Here is a 12,449-nt window from a genome sequence, read left to right on the forward strand (position 1 = left end):
AAGTGTTCACTAATAACTAAATGCCTACAAGATTCTGGGTGCTTTGCTGAATAAAGATGGATAAAGCATAATCCCCACTTCTCACTGCTCACACTCTAGTGCCATATTTGGGTATTTAACTTTAGTCAGAGCAAATGGAACATCCCTGACCTCAATTCTTTGCTTTCAACTGCCTAGTCGATGATGATGATCAGAAAATTGTTGGACTTTAGAGTTGTAACAAAGCTTAGATGCCCTTTTGCATCAACTATTCAATGGTTGTTGATAAAACAGTTAACAAAAAATACAAATGGCCTTTAAAAATATGAAAAAGATACAATTTTACTCATAAGAGAGATGCACATTAAAACAATAAGATAACATTTTTAATCAACTCAAAGGTTTTGAGAACCTACTCCATTGGTAAGGCTGTGGGGGAACAGGCACTCACAACACTAGTGAGAGTGCAAATGGAGGGAATTTCCCTTTCACAATTACAAATGCAAATATCCTTTGACCCAGCAGAACCACTTTATCTTTTAGATGTAAATGCATTTGTGAAAAGACTTATGTCCAACGTATTCAGTACGGCACTGCAGTAACAGAAAAGGAAATAATCTAAATTTTACCAGGGGCCTGGTTAAACTGAAGCTTCCATAAAGTGAAATAGCATGCAGCTGTAAAAAGGGGGGATTCTCTATGTATTATGACAAGCTCCCAAAGATATGTTAAGTGAAAAAACAATTTGGGACATTGAGTATACCATACTACCTTTTGTGTAAAATGGAGGAAAATATACCTCTTTGTAATTGTATAAAATTCTGGCAAGATACACACAAAAAAACTGCTTCTCTACTGTGAGGGGAACATGATGGGAATGGTAGAGGATACGTGGAAATGAGACTCTTTACTATATCTTTTTTTTTTGTATTTGTTTTCAGAATCAAGTGAATTGTAACTTGTTCAAAAATAAAGTAGAAAATTCCATGTAGTTATAGTTTTTTCATTTATAAGATGGTTTGTACTTTTGCATGCGTTATTTCATTTCATTTTCACCTCAGTCTCTTAGATCTTAAGTGAAAAAGCTAATGTTTAGAAAATGTGCACTTTAGAAATTGACTTTTAACTGTGAATCCAGTGCTCTCTTGTCTACAATTATTGATGTCAGATGGGGCCTCATCATCTACTCAGTAACTCTCCAAGATATCTTTTCGATGTAGGTAAAGATCAGAAGTTAGGATTCACTTCTACATTGAGTGTTTTGGTAACTTAGAGGCTTTTTGTGGGGGAGGGTGTTCTTAAACACATTGTGGGGTTTTCAGAACATGCAAGCATCTCCATTTGTCAGTGGTCTCAAAGCAGTAGCTCTCTCCTGTCCCCGCTCCTCTGGGGAGCTCTGAAATGGCAAGGCAGTGTGGTTGGGCTAGAAATGCCTAGCAAGGACAAGAAGACATTCTGGGAAATTAATGTAGGGGCACCATGTCAGAAAGGGAGTTTGAAAAAGAGAAAAGCCAAAGGATTTGGAAGAGAGGAACTGAAGACTGGGGTGGGGGGTTCAGCATGAGGCCCGTGGATGGGGCTGGGAAAGGCACTGATAGAGGGGAGTAAGGAGAGGAAGTCAGGATTCCAATAGACCACTGGAGCTGGCAGAAAGAACAGGGCCCTCAGTGAACAATCATGGCTGGGTTTCTCCTCCCCCTGTTGTCAATTCCTTCCTTCCTCCTTTTCTGGTTAGGAGAAAGACCAGACTTGTCAAGAGTATTACTCCAAGTGACAGTGGGAAGTTAAGAGTGAACATAATAGGGAAACCTGAAGCACCGAGGTAGGTGCCAAAACAGTCTGGCTGGTGTTCAGAAAGCTGCAGAGGCAGATTGTCCCCTAAACAGTAGGCTTGAAGCTCCATTAAGGCAACTCCCACAGAGGAAGAGCAAAGCCTTTGGGATGCACTCAAGGCCTGGGGAATGGCTCCTTCCCCTCTTCCCCGTGTCCCATGAAGCTCCATAGGTGGGAGGTTGTGTCAGTGGATCAGAGGCTAGTGGTGTCCATGCCAGCTTCCCATGTTTACTCCCACACGAATTTTATTCTTTTACCTTATTCTCTTGATCCCCTTTGCCATATGCTCATCCTCTTTATCCACAAGGGTGAGTATGTCTGGTGGACCCAGTTCCTGCCTAACCCCATCTGTGCATGCCTCCTCTGGCTCCCCCCACCAAATCTCCAATTACTGTAAATTTGCCTAGGGGGTCAATTCATAGTCACCATCATCACCTCAGTTTCCAGACTTGGGTTCAGCACTTTAAGGGTCTCCCAAGAGCCGGGTCAGCACTTGAATGACCCCGAGATGGAGGGCCTTCTTATATTTGCTCCCTAGACCCTTACCTGCCTTACCCTAGGCCCAGTCCTGCTCAGCAATCTCCTTTTCCCAGCTCCAGGTTGGGTGAAGACCAGGGGAGGGACATCTGGAAGCCAGGACACCAAGAGAGAGATGGGGAGGCCTAATTTGTGGCATCTCAAGGTTTATGTTTTTGGGAGAAGCAGTGAAGGGGCTCACGCATGACTGTGTGACTCCTCCCAGAGCTGTCTGGTATCTCCCACTCTGTTGCAGTCTTTTGATCATGAGAGAAGAGCTGAGAATGGAGGGAAGAGGAGAGGAGAGGACTGAGAGAGGAAATCAGTGACACAGCCAATAAGACCTTTATTCAACTGACAGGGACCATGGGGAGCATATTAGAGACCCCTAAGGATACAGACAAAGGTCCCCAGTGGGTAACCCATGGGAAATCCACAGTCCATCAGAGGGAATCAAGTCAGACAAGAGCTAGAAATCCAGCAGGCACAGAGCAGTTGGGTTGGATGGCAAGTGGGCATACACTCCCAAAACTTCCTGGAAGAGTGTGCCTTGGTGTGCAGTATCATGAGACATGGCAGGAAAGTGGTGCCAGGGGAGGGCTCAGTTGAGGAACATGCTGAGTACAGAGACCATGGTCACACTTGATTTCCCAGGCCTGGAAGAGCCAGTGCCTGGCACATAGTGAGATTGCCAAAAATGGCTTATAAAATTGAGAGGGATTCTCAGGAGCCACAAAAGACAGGAAGAGATTGAGTAAATTAAAGTAGCAAAAAGTAGAAACCCACTTTGGAAGCTAAATGTAGGGAAGAAGAGCCTGTAGGGAATGGAGTGTAGGGCCTGGACTTGGCAGTATGGACAACCTCTTAGCCAGGCTAGGATGTGGGGAAGGGTGAGAGAGAGAAAGAGATGCAGGGTGGCAAGATGGCAGCTGAGCTGCTAGAGCCAAGCCAAGGACTGGAGGGAAGAAAGTGGGAAGTATGAGTACTTGACCCTGCTTTGTAGGCTTACAGCTGACAAACTGGACAGCAGGCAGAGGGATGGAGGGGCTCATGGTGGAACGGAACTAGCTAGAAGCCTAAAGACAATAACTATGATGGAAAGAGAAGGATAGGGATTAGGAAGAACATATATCCTTAGGAAGGTGAAGTATTCCCCAGGCAAAACAAAACGAAAAGCTACTAAACCAAACCAACTGAAAAAGAGAGATGGGAGTGAAGAATGGAGGAGGAGCTCCATTTATTGGGAAAATGAAGGCAGTAACTGGAAAAGCAAGAGAGAGAGACCCTGAAGACTGGAGTTGAAGAAAACTGTAGCTAAGCTTCTCCACTTTGGAGAGAGGAGCTGATCACCTCCAAAGAGACTTAGGTTCACTCCAACCTTTTGACCTTGGAGAGCCCCACAGGAGTGGTCATTTTAGTTCAGTCTGTCCTCATGAGTTTGGTTAGGAGAGGAGCTAGAGGTAACAGGACCAGGGCCTGCAAGACAGGCCCCTTCTTGCAGCCTGAATTGGACAGAATCTTCAAGCAGGAAATGCATTTTTGACACAGGTGCCATGGCTTAATTGATTACAACTCTACCTGGTAAACGGAGTCTGGGTTCAAATCTCACTTCTGTCACATATTACTAAATGAGCCTGGTTCTTTCTTGTGTCCTGGGGACTCTCCAGTACTTCTGTTGCCCTTGTCCATAGGGTATGCCAATTCATGGTTAGAAACCCCTTGCATGGTACCTCATTGGTCTCCAATGCAATTGTGAGGTTGGAAAACTTGGTTCCTTAAGGGCTTGGGAGAGCTGGCCTTACCCTCTATCCTGTGCTAAATATCCACCTTGCAAGCCTCCAGGGCAACTTATTAGGCCTGGAGAAGGACCACTAACTAGCAAAGGAGGACCATTTCCTTGGATGTTGGTTTTTCAGTTTTACATTGGATTTCCTTTCTTTGAGGTATCTTCTCCTTTTTATCCTTTCAGATTTCTGGACCCGTGAATCCTCAGGGCTCATTTTAGAAGCTCTAGCCCCAGTAAGTCACGGCACATTGGTAGTTGCCCCCCCGCCCCCAAACACACAATTTCTAAAATTGTTGCCTAACCCAGTCCTTTCACCAATTTAAGGGTGCGGGAAGACCTTGGGACTCAAGGGAACCAGAAATGAAGAGAAACTAGCCTGGAGAGGTTGCAGAAAATAAATCTGGCAGCAGGGGTTTAAAGATTTCCCTCCCTCTCTCCCCATTTGAAGAGGGTGAGGTACCACTGATTGAAGTGGAACTTGAATCTCCTAGCCAGTGATTCTCAAACTTTAGTATACATCAGATATTCTCGAAGGCAAGTGAAGACTGACTGCTGGGCTCCACTCCCAGAGTGTCTGATTCAGTTTGTTTGGGATGGAGCCTGAGAATTTGCATGTCTAAAACAAGCTCCCAGGTGATGTCCATGTTGCCGGTTCAGAGACCACCTTTTGAGACCCAAGGCCTAATATAGCACTCCAGGAATAGAAGGAAATTTTGCCAGCTCAGGATCTCTAAGGGGTATATGGGAATAGATTTCACTTTTCTGTTACTGCCCAGCCTCACTCACCCCCATCCAGTGCATTCATCTGAATAGGAATGGAAAGAACATATCTTCTGGCATCTCTGGTTCTGAGTCAGGGCTCACCTTGCCCTTGATGGAAATAAGGAAACAGTGGTTTGAGTGCAGAAGTGCTGGAAAGAAAAGGACTTTGTCACAAATTATCACCCCTTTAGCTCCCGGAAGGAGCTAAACAAGGGAAAACTTTTTCTTTCCACTTCTATCAGAGCTAAGGCTTAAAATGTAAATGACTCTGGGAAAAGCTAATAGTTTGAGTTATCTCCTCCAGTGTAAGGGATTCTTTGAAGACATACTTTGATGGAATAGAAAGGGGAGGACACTTGGGCCTGAACAGGGTGGAGGCACCACAGAAAGAAAAGGTGACAGGTTTCTGAAGATGGACTTCCCCATTTTACATTTGCCCAGAGAGAACACAGAGACAGTTTTTTTATTTAAAGGGGATGTGCGGACACGTGGCGAAGCAAGTTGGGAGAAAGATGGGAGTTTGAGACTGATTCCCTATGGGACAAATCATTCAAATCTATTCACCCATCTGATGGCTGTTGCTTATTTTATTTTTCATCCGAGGAAAGTGGTGTTGGACCGAGGTAGAGAAGACAGTGGTATACCAGAAATGCCCTAAGATGTCCTTTCTGCAGAAGGCCCTTAGACTCCATGATGCCTTTCATTTGGGTATTACGACTGCCCCCACACTTTGGGGGCTTCGCTTACTCTCCTTACATTTACTAAAACAGATCAAAGGCTGGAGGTTAACATTTGGTTATTAAGAGGTGTAATTTGATAGTACAGGGAGTCACCTCCCACAGGTCTTTAAAACAAAGTTTGTGAGGAGCTGGATTTGTTAGCATGTCATCGTTTTAAAAAATATAAGTAGAATGTAAGCAATACTCTTGTAGTCATTAAAGACTAGACTCTGTCTTTATCCCCTATTGCCTCTGATATCTTAGTCCTTAAAATACTTAGCGATCCTTGCCCTGTAATTCTTGACACAAATATATAACGACCATACTGGGTCAGGGTAACTCCCTATGATCCCAGATTAGTGATTCCATGGATAGGCTCTGAACCTGCTAAATGTATATATAAAGCAGAGTGAATTGCTAATGTCTGTTATTCTCAAAAAGTGAGTTTCTGGTTTTTATCAGATTCTCAAAAAGGTCTATGATCTAAAACAGGTTCTGAACCATTGCTTACATAGAGCTGATCTGCATTAATGAATGAGGTGTAGTGGGAGGGTAAAAGAAATGGTATAGCCCAGTTTTACCACTGGAATCCAATACTCTCCTAGTCCCTGGGGTATCTCCTAATACTAATCCTAAAATGTTCCTTTCTCTGAGGACCTTATAAAGGGCTGGCCATTTTGCTCTATTACTAAGAACGTAAGCAAGAACAGTACATTCCAAGCAAAGAAGGAAGGCTGCTCTGAGCAGCAGAAGGGAGGCAGGGGCTCGGCTGCTCAACTCATATACACTCTAAGAAGCCAAGTCAACAAAATGGCCCTATTTTCAGCTCCATCTGGGTCCAGAACTCTGAAGAGCTGTGATTCACCCAGTTTTTCCTAAGCAAATGGGACAGTCATTAAACTAGATCATTGCAGCTTACTTCCTCTTGCCTCTCTAGTTAATTCCACCAATTGTGGTTGAGAAATAAGTTAAGGACAAACCAGAGTCTAAGCATTAAAGAGAAATTACCCCACTTTCATCCACTTTGCTCCTTTCTCTCCCTAACCCCAAACTGCTCTTACATACAAGATCATTTTTAAATAATAAGCTTGGTATTAACACATTATCAATAAAGCAAAACAATGACCAACTTATCAACCAACAGATGCTAGAATACTTATGTAAGTCCTGGAGTTAAGAGTCTTAGTGTGGATATCTGTCCAGAATTGGGAAGAAAACCCAATGCATTACCTTGCATCAGCTGAAAAGCTAAACCATAGCCATTTCCCTCAAGTTCTGTTTCTGGGAGAATGAGATCCCCAAGAAAAACTGTCTCCTTGATGAGGCAATCAAGGTCAAATAAGAATGATGACAACAACCTGCAAGCACTGTGATTCCTGCCCTAATTTCCCAGCACTAAAACAAGACAAAGAAACCCACTAAGCACAAGCTTCTATATGCAACTTACTTGAAATCAACAAGAAACAGCTCACCTCACTGAGGATGGGTCTTTCTTTCTCCTCCCAGGCCAAAAGAATCTGTGGCCGGGAGAGTCAGACCTAGACATATATATCCACGTTTGTCTTGATCTCACTAATACTGGGGAAGACATTATATCTCAACTCCCACAACTTAACCCATCACTTAACCCCTTCCATGAGGGCTCTCTTAATTGCTCAGCTTACTTCCTATCTTGAAACAAAACAAAAACTCCCATACAATCCCTACTACCCTCATCCCCAGAAAACAGCCCCTAGAAAATCTAGCTTGTACAGTTTGCACTTTGCATGCTCTCTGAATTCAAAGACCCTGCACACAGATACACATAGACACATAAAGACACAGATAAGAGAAGAGGGGTCTGTTCAAGGGGATAAAGTTTTTTCTTCCGTGTGGGCCTGGGTTACTTGCGGGTATAAGTCCATCTCTTAGCATTGTATGTAGGGTGACCTCTCAGCTGGATATATGTATGAAGAGGATGAAGAGAGTAGGAATAGGGGTGAAAAGGTTCTTGTTTCTATTTTTCAGGAGGTAGGGGTAAGAGGTGTGGATGTGTATTTCGATGATCTGGTTAAGGGTGATGGACCCACACAGGAATGAGGTCTGCCCCTCAGCTTTCATTTGGATAAAAAAAAGGGGGACTCTGGGTACCTGATCACTATTTCTTTCCTGTTTCCTCATTACTCTCTAACCCAGTGTTCACCAGTGTGTTTCATGGAGTCACCAGTTCTATGGGATGTAAGACAGAAAGGATACTGAGGTCAAATAAATTTAGGAAACACTGCATTAAAAGAGGCTTAACAATTCCCTGTACCCAGAAAGTTCTCAGAGCCTTTAATATGCTAATATGGTCTTTCTCTCTATATAGAGAGAGGATATAATAGTTACAGTATACAAAGGTGGTACTCAAATATTTAACTGGGATAGCATAGGCTCCAACCACTGGGCTTGGACCTCAGTAATAAACTCCCTTGAGAATGGGCTCAGGCTGAATATCAGCCCATGTAGTAAGCACTGTTTCCTAAAGTTTTGCCCAAAGAACTCATCTTGTGTGGTATCTCACAGAACTGGTGAGAAATGTCTGGCCAATGTTGGAACCTCATCTTTCCAGGCATGGAGCCAGGGCTCATGATTCTGGCCATTGGGGTGCAGGAGAGGGGCAGCTCTGGGAGAGACTCCTGGTAGCACCAGCTGCTGATAGATGTGACCACAGCTGCAGCAGAAACAGATCTCAAAAGACAGATGTCCCTCTGTCCCAGCTGCTCCGGGGACTTTGTCCCTGGTGGGTCAGCAGGTGCCTGTCCAGGTGATGTTTACGGCCAAAGCTCTTTTCACAGCGAGGGCACTGGAAGGGCTTCTCCCCAGTATGGGTCAGCCAGTGTCTCACCAGGTGGTGCCGTCGGCCAAAGCTCTTCCCACACTCAGTGCACACATGGCACTTTGGCACTGGTGGGGCCCGCTGCCGTTTCCTAGCCCCAGGGCTCTCTCCAACCTCTTGGCCCTTGCAGGATTTGCCTTCCGCATGCACTCTCTGGTGGCTGGCTAGATGGGAGTTGCATCGGAAATTCTTGCCACACTCAGAGCACCTGCTGGGCTTGTCATGTAGGTGGGTTTTCTGGTGCCGGATCAGGTGATGTCTTCGCCCGAAGCTCTTTTCACACTTGAGGCAGCTGTAGGGCCGCTCCCCAGTGTGTGTTTGCTGGTGCCTGGCAAGGTGGGAGCCCCACACAAACTGTTTCCCACATTGGGGGCATGTGTGCGGTCTTAACAGGGAATCCATCTCTGTGCTACATAGAAGGTTTGAGAAGCTATCTTCCTGAAGAAAAGGTGGGCCCAGGAGCATTCCTCTGGAGCTCCTGGGCATGGAATCCCAGCTCTCATCCTGCTCTGGGTTCCAGAGAACAGTATCTTCAGACACACTAGATAACATTCTGGGAGGTTCTGCTTCTAGTTCAGGGGTATCACCCTCGTGCTCACTGCCATCTCCTGTGGAGAAGGGAAAATACCAACCCCAAGAGGGGAGTCACAAGAGAGTACCCCAGGACCCAAGTCATAGGTGAGGTAGTATGATTCCTGTTAGGGCCTAAACCTTACCCCACAAGGGCTGAGAGAACAGGCTCTAATGTTGTATAAGACAGTGCAAGAGGTGCAGAGGTTAAAAGCCTAGACTTAGGAAGCAGATTACCCAATTTTGAATCTCAGCTTTCCCACTTAACTTCTGTAAGCCTTCATTTTCTCTTCTGTAAAATGGGAATAATTATAAGATAAATGTTATAAGATAGATAGTAGAGTACCTGCACATAGTGAGCACTTAGTAAATGGTCTATGCTATTGTTGCTATTTGTTTATTATTATGAGCATAGGTGGAGAGAGTTAAGAAATGTGCTGCAATCCTCACTGGCTGAGTGACCACCTGTCAGCAATACAAGAGACATTTTGGGAAGCATTTACAATAACATCAACAATAACAACAACAACAACTAACATTTATTGAGTGCTTATTATGTGCCTGGTACTGTTCTACTATGTTAACATATTTAAATCTCACAGTAATATATGGATGAGGAACCCAAAGAGGGGTGAATTTCTTTTCCAAGGTCCCCCAGGTGTGGTCCTAGATTACAATCCACAAAGTTTGGCTCTAGAGCCTGCCTTCTAAACCTTTCTGCTACACTGTCTTGCCGTTGAAGAAAAATATCTCTATACTTTTTGACTCCGTAACTCGCTGAGCAGAGGAGGGATTAGATGGACATGTAATGATGACACTCCAAGAGGGGTGAAGGAAGTGGCTGAAAGTCTATTGTAGGTGCTTACCTGTATATGTGACCCTCAGGATGTCCCTCTCCTCTAAGTCTTGGGGGTCAGGGACCCATTGTTCTTCCCCTCCTTCTAGTTGAGAAAGCATGTCCAGTTTGGGAATTGGAAATCCTGCCCATGGGAAAGGAAAACAGAGATGTCAATGAGTTCAACTGTAATTATCTATTTCTGACAAAAAGCTATTTCCTAGATTACTCCTTGGAACTGAAGATAAAAGAAGGCCAGATATAGGCCTCTCTCCCCAAGCCCCCATGTGATTTCTCTTAAGTCCCTCTTCTTTCTTTTAGAAAATTACATTCTCTTCCCTGGTGTGTCTGTTCTCTTCTACTCAAATTCCACTCGAATTTCAAATACTAGCCCAACTGTGTTTAACTTCACTTAATTAGCCCTACTAGAGCTGTCCTACCCCCAGACTCCCATCTTACCCTAGATGGCCGCTGAGTTTCCAAGGACTCAGTTCTATCACTTAAATGTCCTCTCTGCTTTCTAAGAATCTCCCAATTCCCAACCAAGGTGAGCCTAAAGTTCTCTTCTCCACAATTCAGCATTATTTTCCTGTTGTTTTTAAAAAATGACACCTCGGGGCGCCTGGGTGGCTTGGTCGGTTAAGCGTCCGACTTTGGCTCAGGTCATGATCTCACGGTCCGTGAGTTCGAGCCCCGCATCGGGCTCTGTGCTGACAGCTCAGAGCCTGGAGCCTGTTTCGGATTCTGTGTCTCCCTCTCTCTCTGCCCCTCCCCTGTTCATGCTCTGTCTCTCTCTGTCTCAAAAATAAATAAACGTTAAAAAAATTAAAAAATAAAAATAAAAAATGACACCTCACTTCCATTTTCCTTGAATTAGGCTTAATGCTCTTTCTCTGGTGAAAGCTTACATATATTGCCAGCCAGGGAAAGTACCCTAGACAGACACTCTAGAGCATCAGCTCTAGAGCAGATGGCTCCATCCTCCCAGAGTATAATCTTATAAAAGTGGCTAGGGAAGATTATGCTTACTTAGAGAGACCACTATCCCACAGTTTTCCTGCATGACATATTCTCCATAAAAGTCTGTCTGAGAAGGATCCAGGCTCCGCCACTCCTCCTGAGAGAAGCACAGTGATACATCCTTGATGGTTACCAGGCCCTGAAACAAAATGTAGCATCATCTGTTAGTAATTGTTCATTAAGGAAAATGTGATCTCAGTATAAAATGCTGAGATAGTAGAGGAGAGAGGCACAGGAGCATCTAGAAAGAGAATTTCCCAGAGATAGGGCATACAGTTTTGGTGAAGGGTAAATGAACAGAGGTGTAAAAGTAATGGTCAGTGAGTGAGTAAGGATAATGTCTCTTGAGGAGTTTCCCACTGGGACCATGGCAAGTTGGAGGCACGCTCCCTCATTGCTCATTGCTCCCTCTGTTTAATTACGGTGTCTGCCCAGTGCTTCCCACTTGCCTTATTTTTTTCATTGCAGAAATTGGGTACTAACATCTCCTTCCTCCACTTGACCATTCCTTTTCTATCAGCACAAAATCATATGGATAAAACATTCTTTCTCGCCCTCCACCCATCATGCCATATCCCTATCTTTTGAGGTAGCATAGTATGGTGGCTAGAAGCCCAGATTCTTGAGCCAAATGACTCCTGGCTCTGCCACTTATTAGCAGTTTGGCCATACACAAGTGCTTCAATCTTATCCTACCCTATTTTCTCATCTGTATAATGGGCATAATTGAGTTTCTCTCAGGGTTAAATGGGTTAATATACGTAAAGCGTTTAGAGAACCACAGTATGGTAAGCATTCTGGGAGTGTAGTTCTTCTGTGGTTCTTCCATTGCCTTCTGAATCTAAATCTCTCTGGCTCTGCCCCTCTTTACACCTTTCTGTTTTCTCTTTTTTTTCCATAAATGCTCCACTGTCCACCCAGTCCTGCCTATTTTATGTTCTTCCAAACTTCCTTCAGGTCATCTTTTCCTAATCTTTCCAGATTTTTTTTCTTAAAAGACATTAATAAATTGTTCTTAAAATCCCTCTAGGGATAGCACAACCATCCATTAAAAACAAATTAACCTCTAGGAATTCACCCTCTTCTTGTCAAGCCTCCACTCGTTTTTTCAAGGGTATGATGAGCCCCTTGGAAAGGAAAGAATCTGCTCAGTTATAAGATGGGGATACTATTAGTGATCATGCGAAATAACAAATCAATAGGGTGATGCTGAGGCTACAGAAAGGCAGTCGTGATGAGACCCTGGGAGAGGCTAAGGGAAGCACACGGCCCACCTGTGATCCTGCCGCAAGAAGTGCAGCTGCCATCTCCCAATCTCCGGTGCTCCCCTCCTGGGGAATGGCAGGAACCCAGGGGGCCGACTGAGCTGAAGAGAGGAAAGAGGAACCACTAGAGATGGACCATCCACCCTTTCCCAATAAGAGACTGGGCCCCATGTTAAAGGAGCTTAAGGGTCACATTGTCCTGTATTTTTGCCCACTGATAAAATTCAAATGCATACACCTAGTGGAAGAGACCTTTACTCAAAATATTCTGCAAGGGTATTGAGTGGTTTTTAGTAGAACTTATATG

At 44.4% G+C, this 12,449-nt stretch overlaps 1 protein-coding gene across 2 annotated transcripts in view; it reads right to left on the bottom strand.

The window, feature by feature from the left end:
- Positions 1 to 303: 303 nt before the first annotated feature.
- Positions 304 to 12,449, bottom strand: part of ZNF641 (zinc finger protein 641) — a 165,539-nt gene continuing 153,393 nt past the window's right edge. For both annotated transcript variants that reach the window (XM_045061684.1, XM_023257002.2), the window contains 4 exons: positions 12,152 to 12,243; positions 10,887 to 11,016; positions 9,889 to 10,002; positions 304 to 9,060 (listed from right to left, as the gene is read on the bottom strand). In XM_045061684.1, the coding sequence (XP_044917619.1) occupies positions 8,306 to 9,060; positions 9,889 to 10,002; positions 10,887 to 11,016; positions 12,152 to 12,243 (1,091 nt within the window). In that variant the 3' untranslated portion in view covers positions 304 to 8,305. The remainder of the gene's footprint in view (positions 9,061 to 9,888; positions 10,003 to 10,886; positions 11,017 to 12,151; positions 12,244 to 12,449) is intronic.

This window comes from Felis catus, chromosome B4 (genome assembly GCF_018350175.1).
Source record: "Felis catus isolate Fca126 chromosome B4, F.catus_Fca126_mat1.0, whole genome shotgun sequence".
Lineage (NCBI taxonomy): Eukaryota > Metazoa > Chordata > Mammalia > Carnivora > Felidae > Felis > Felis catus.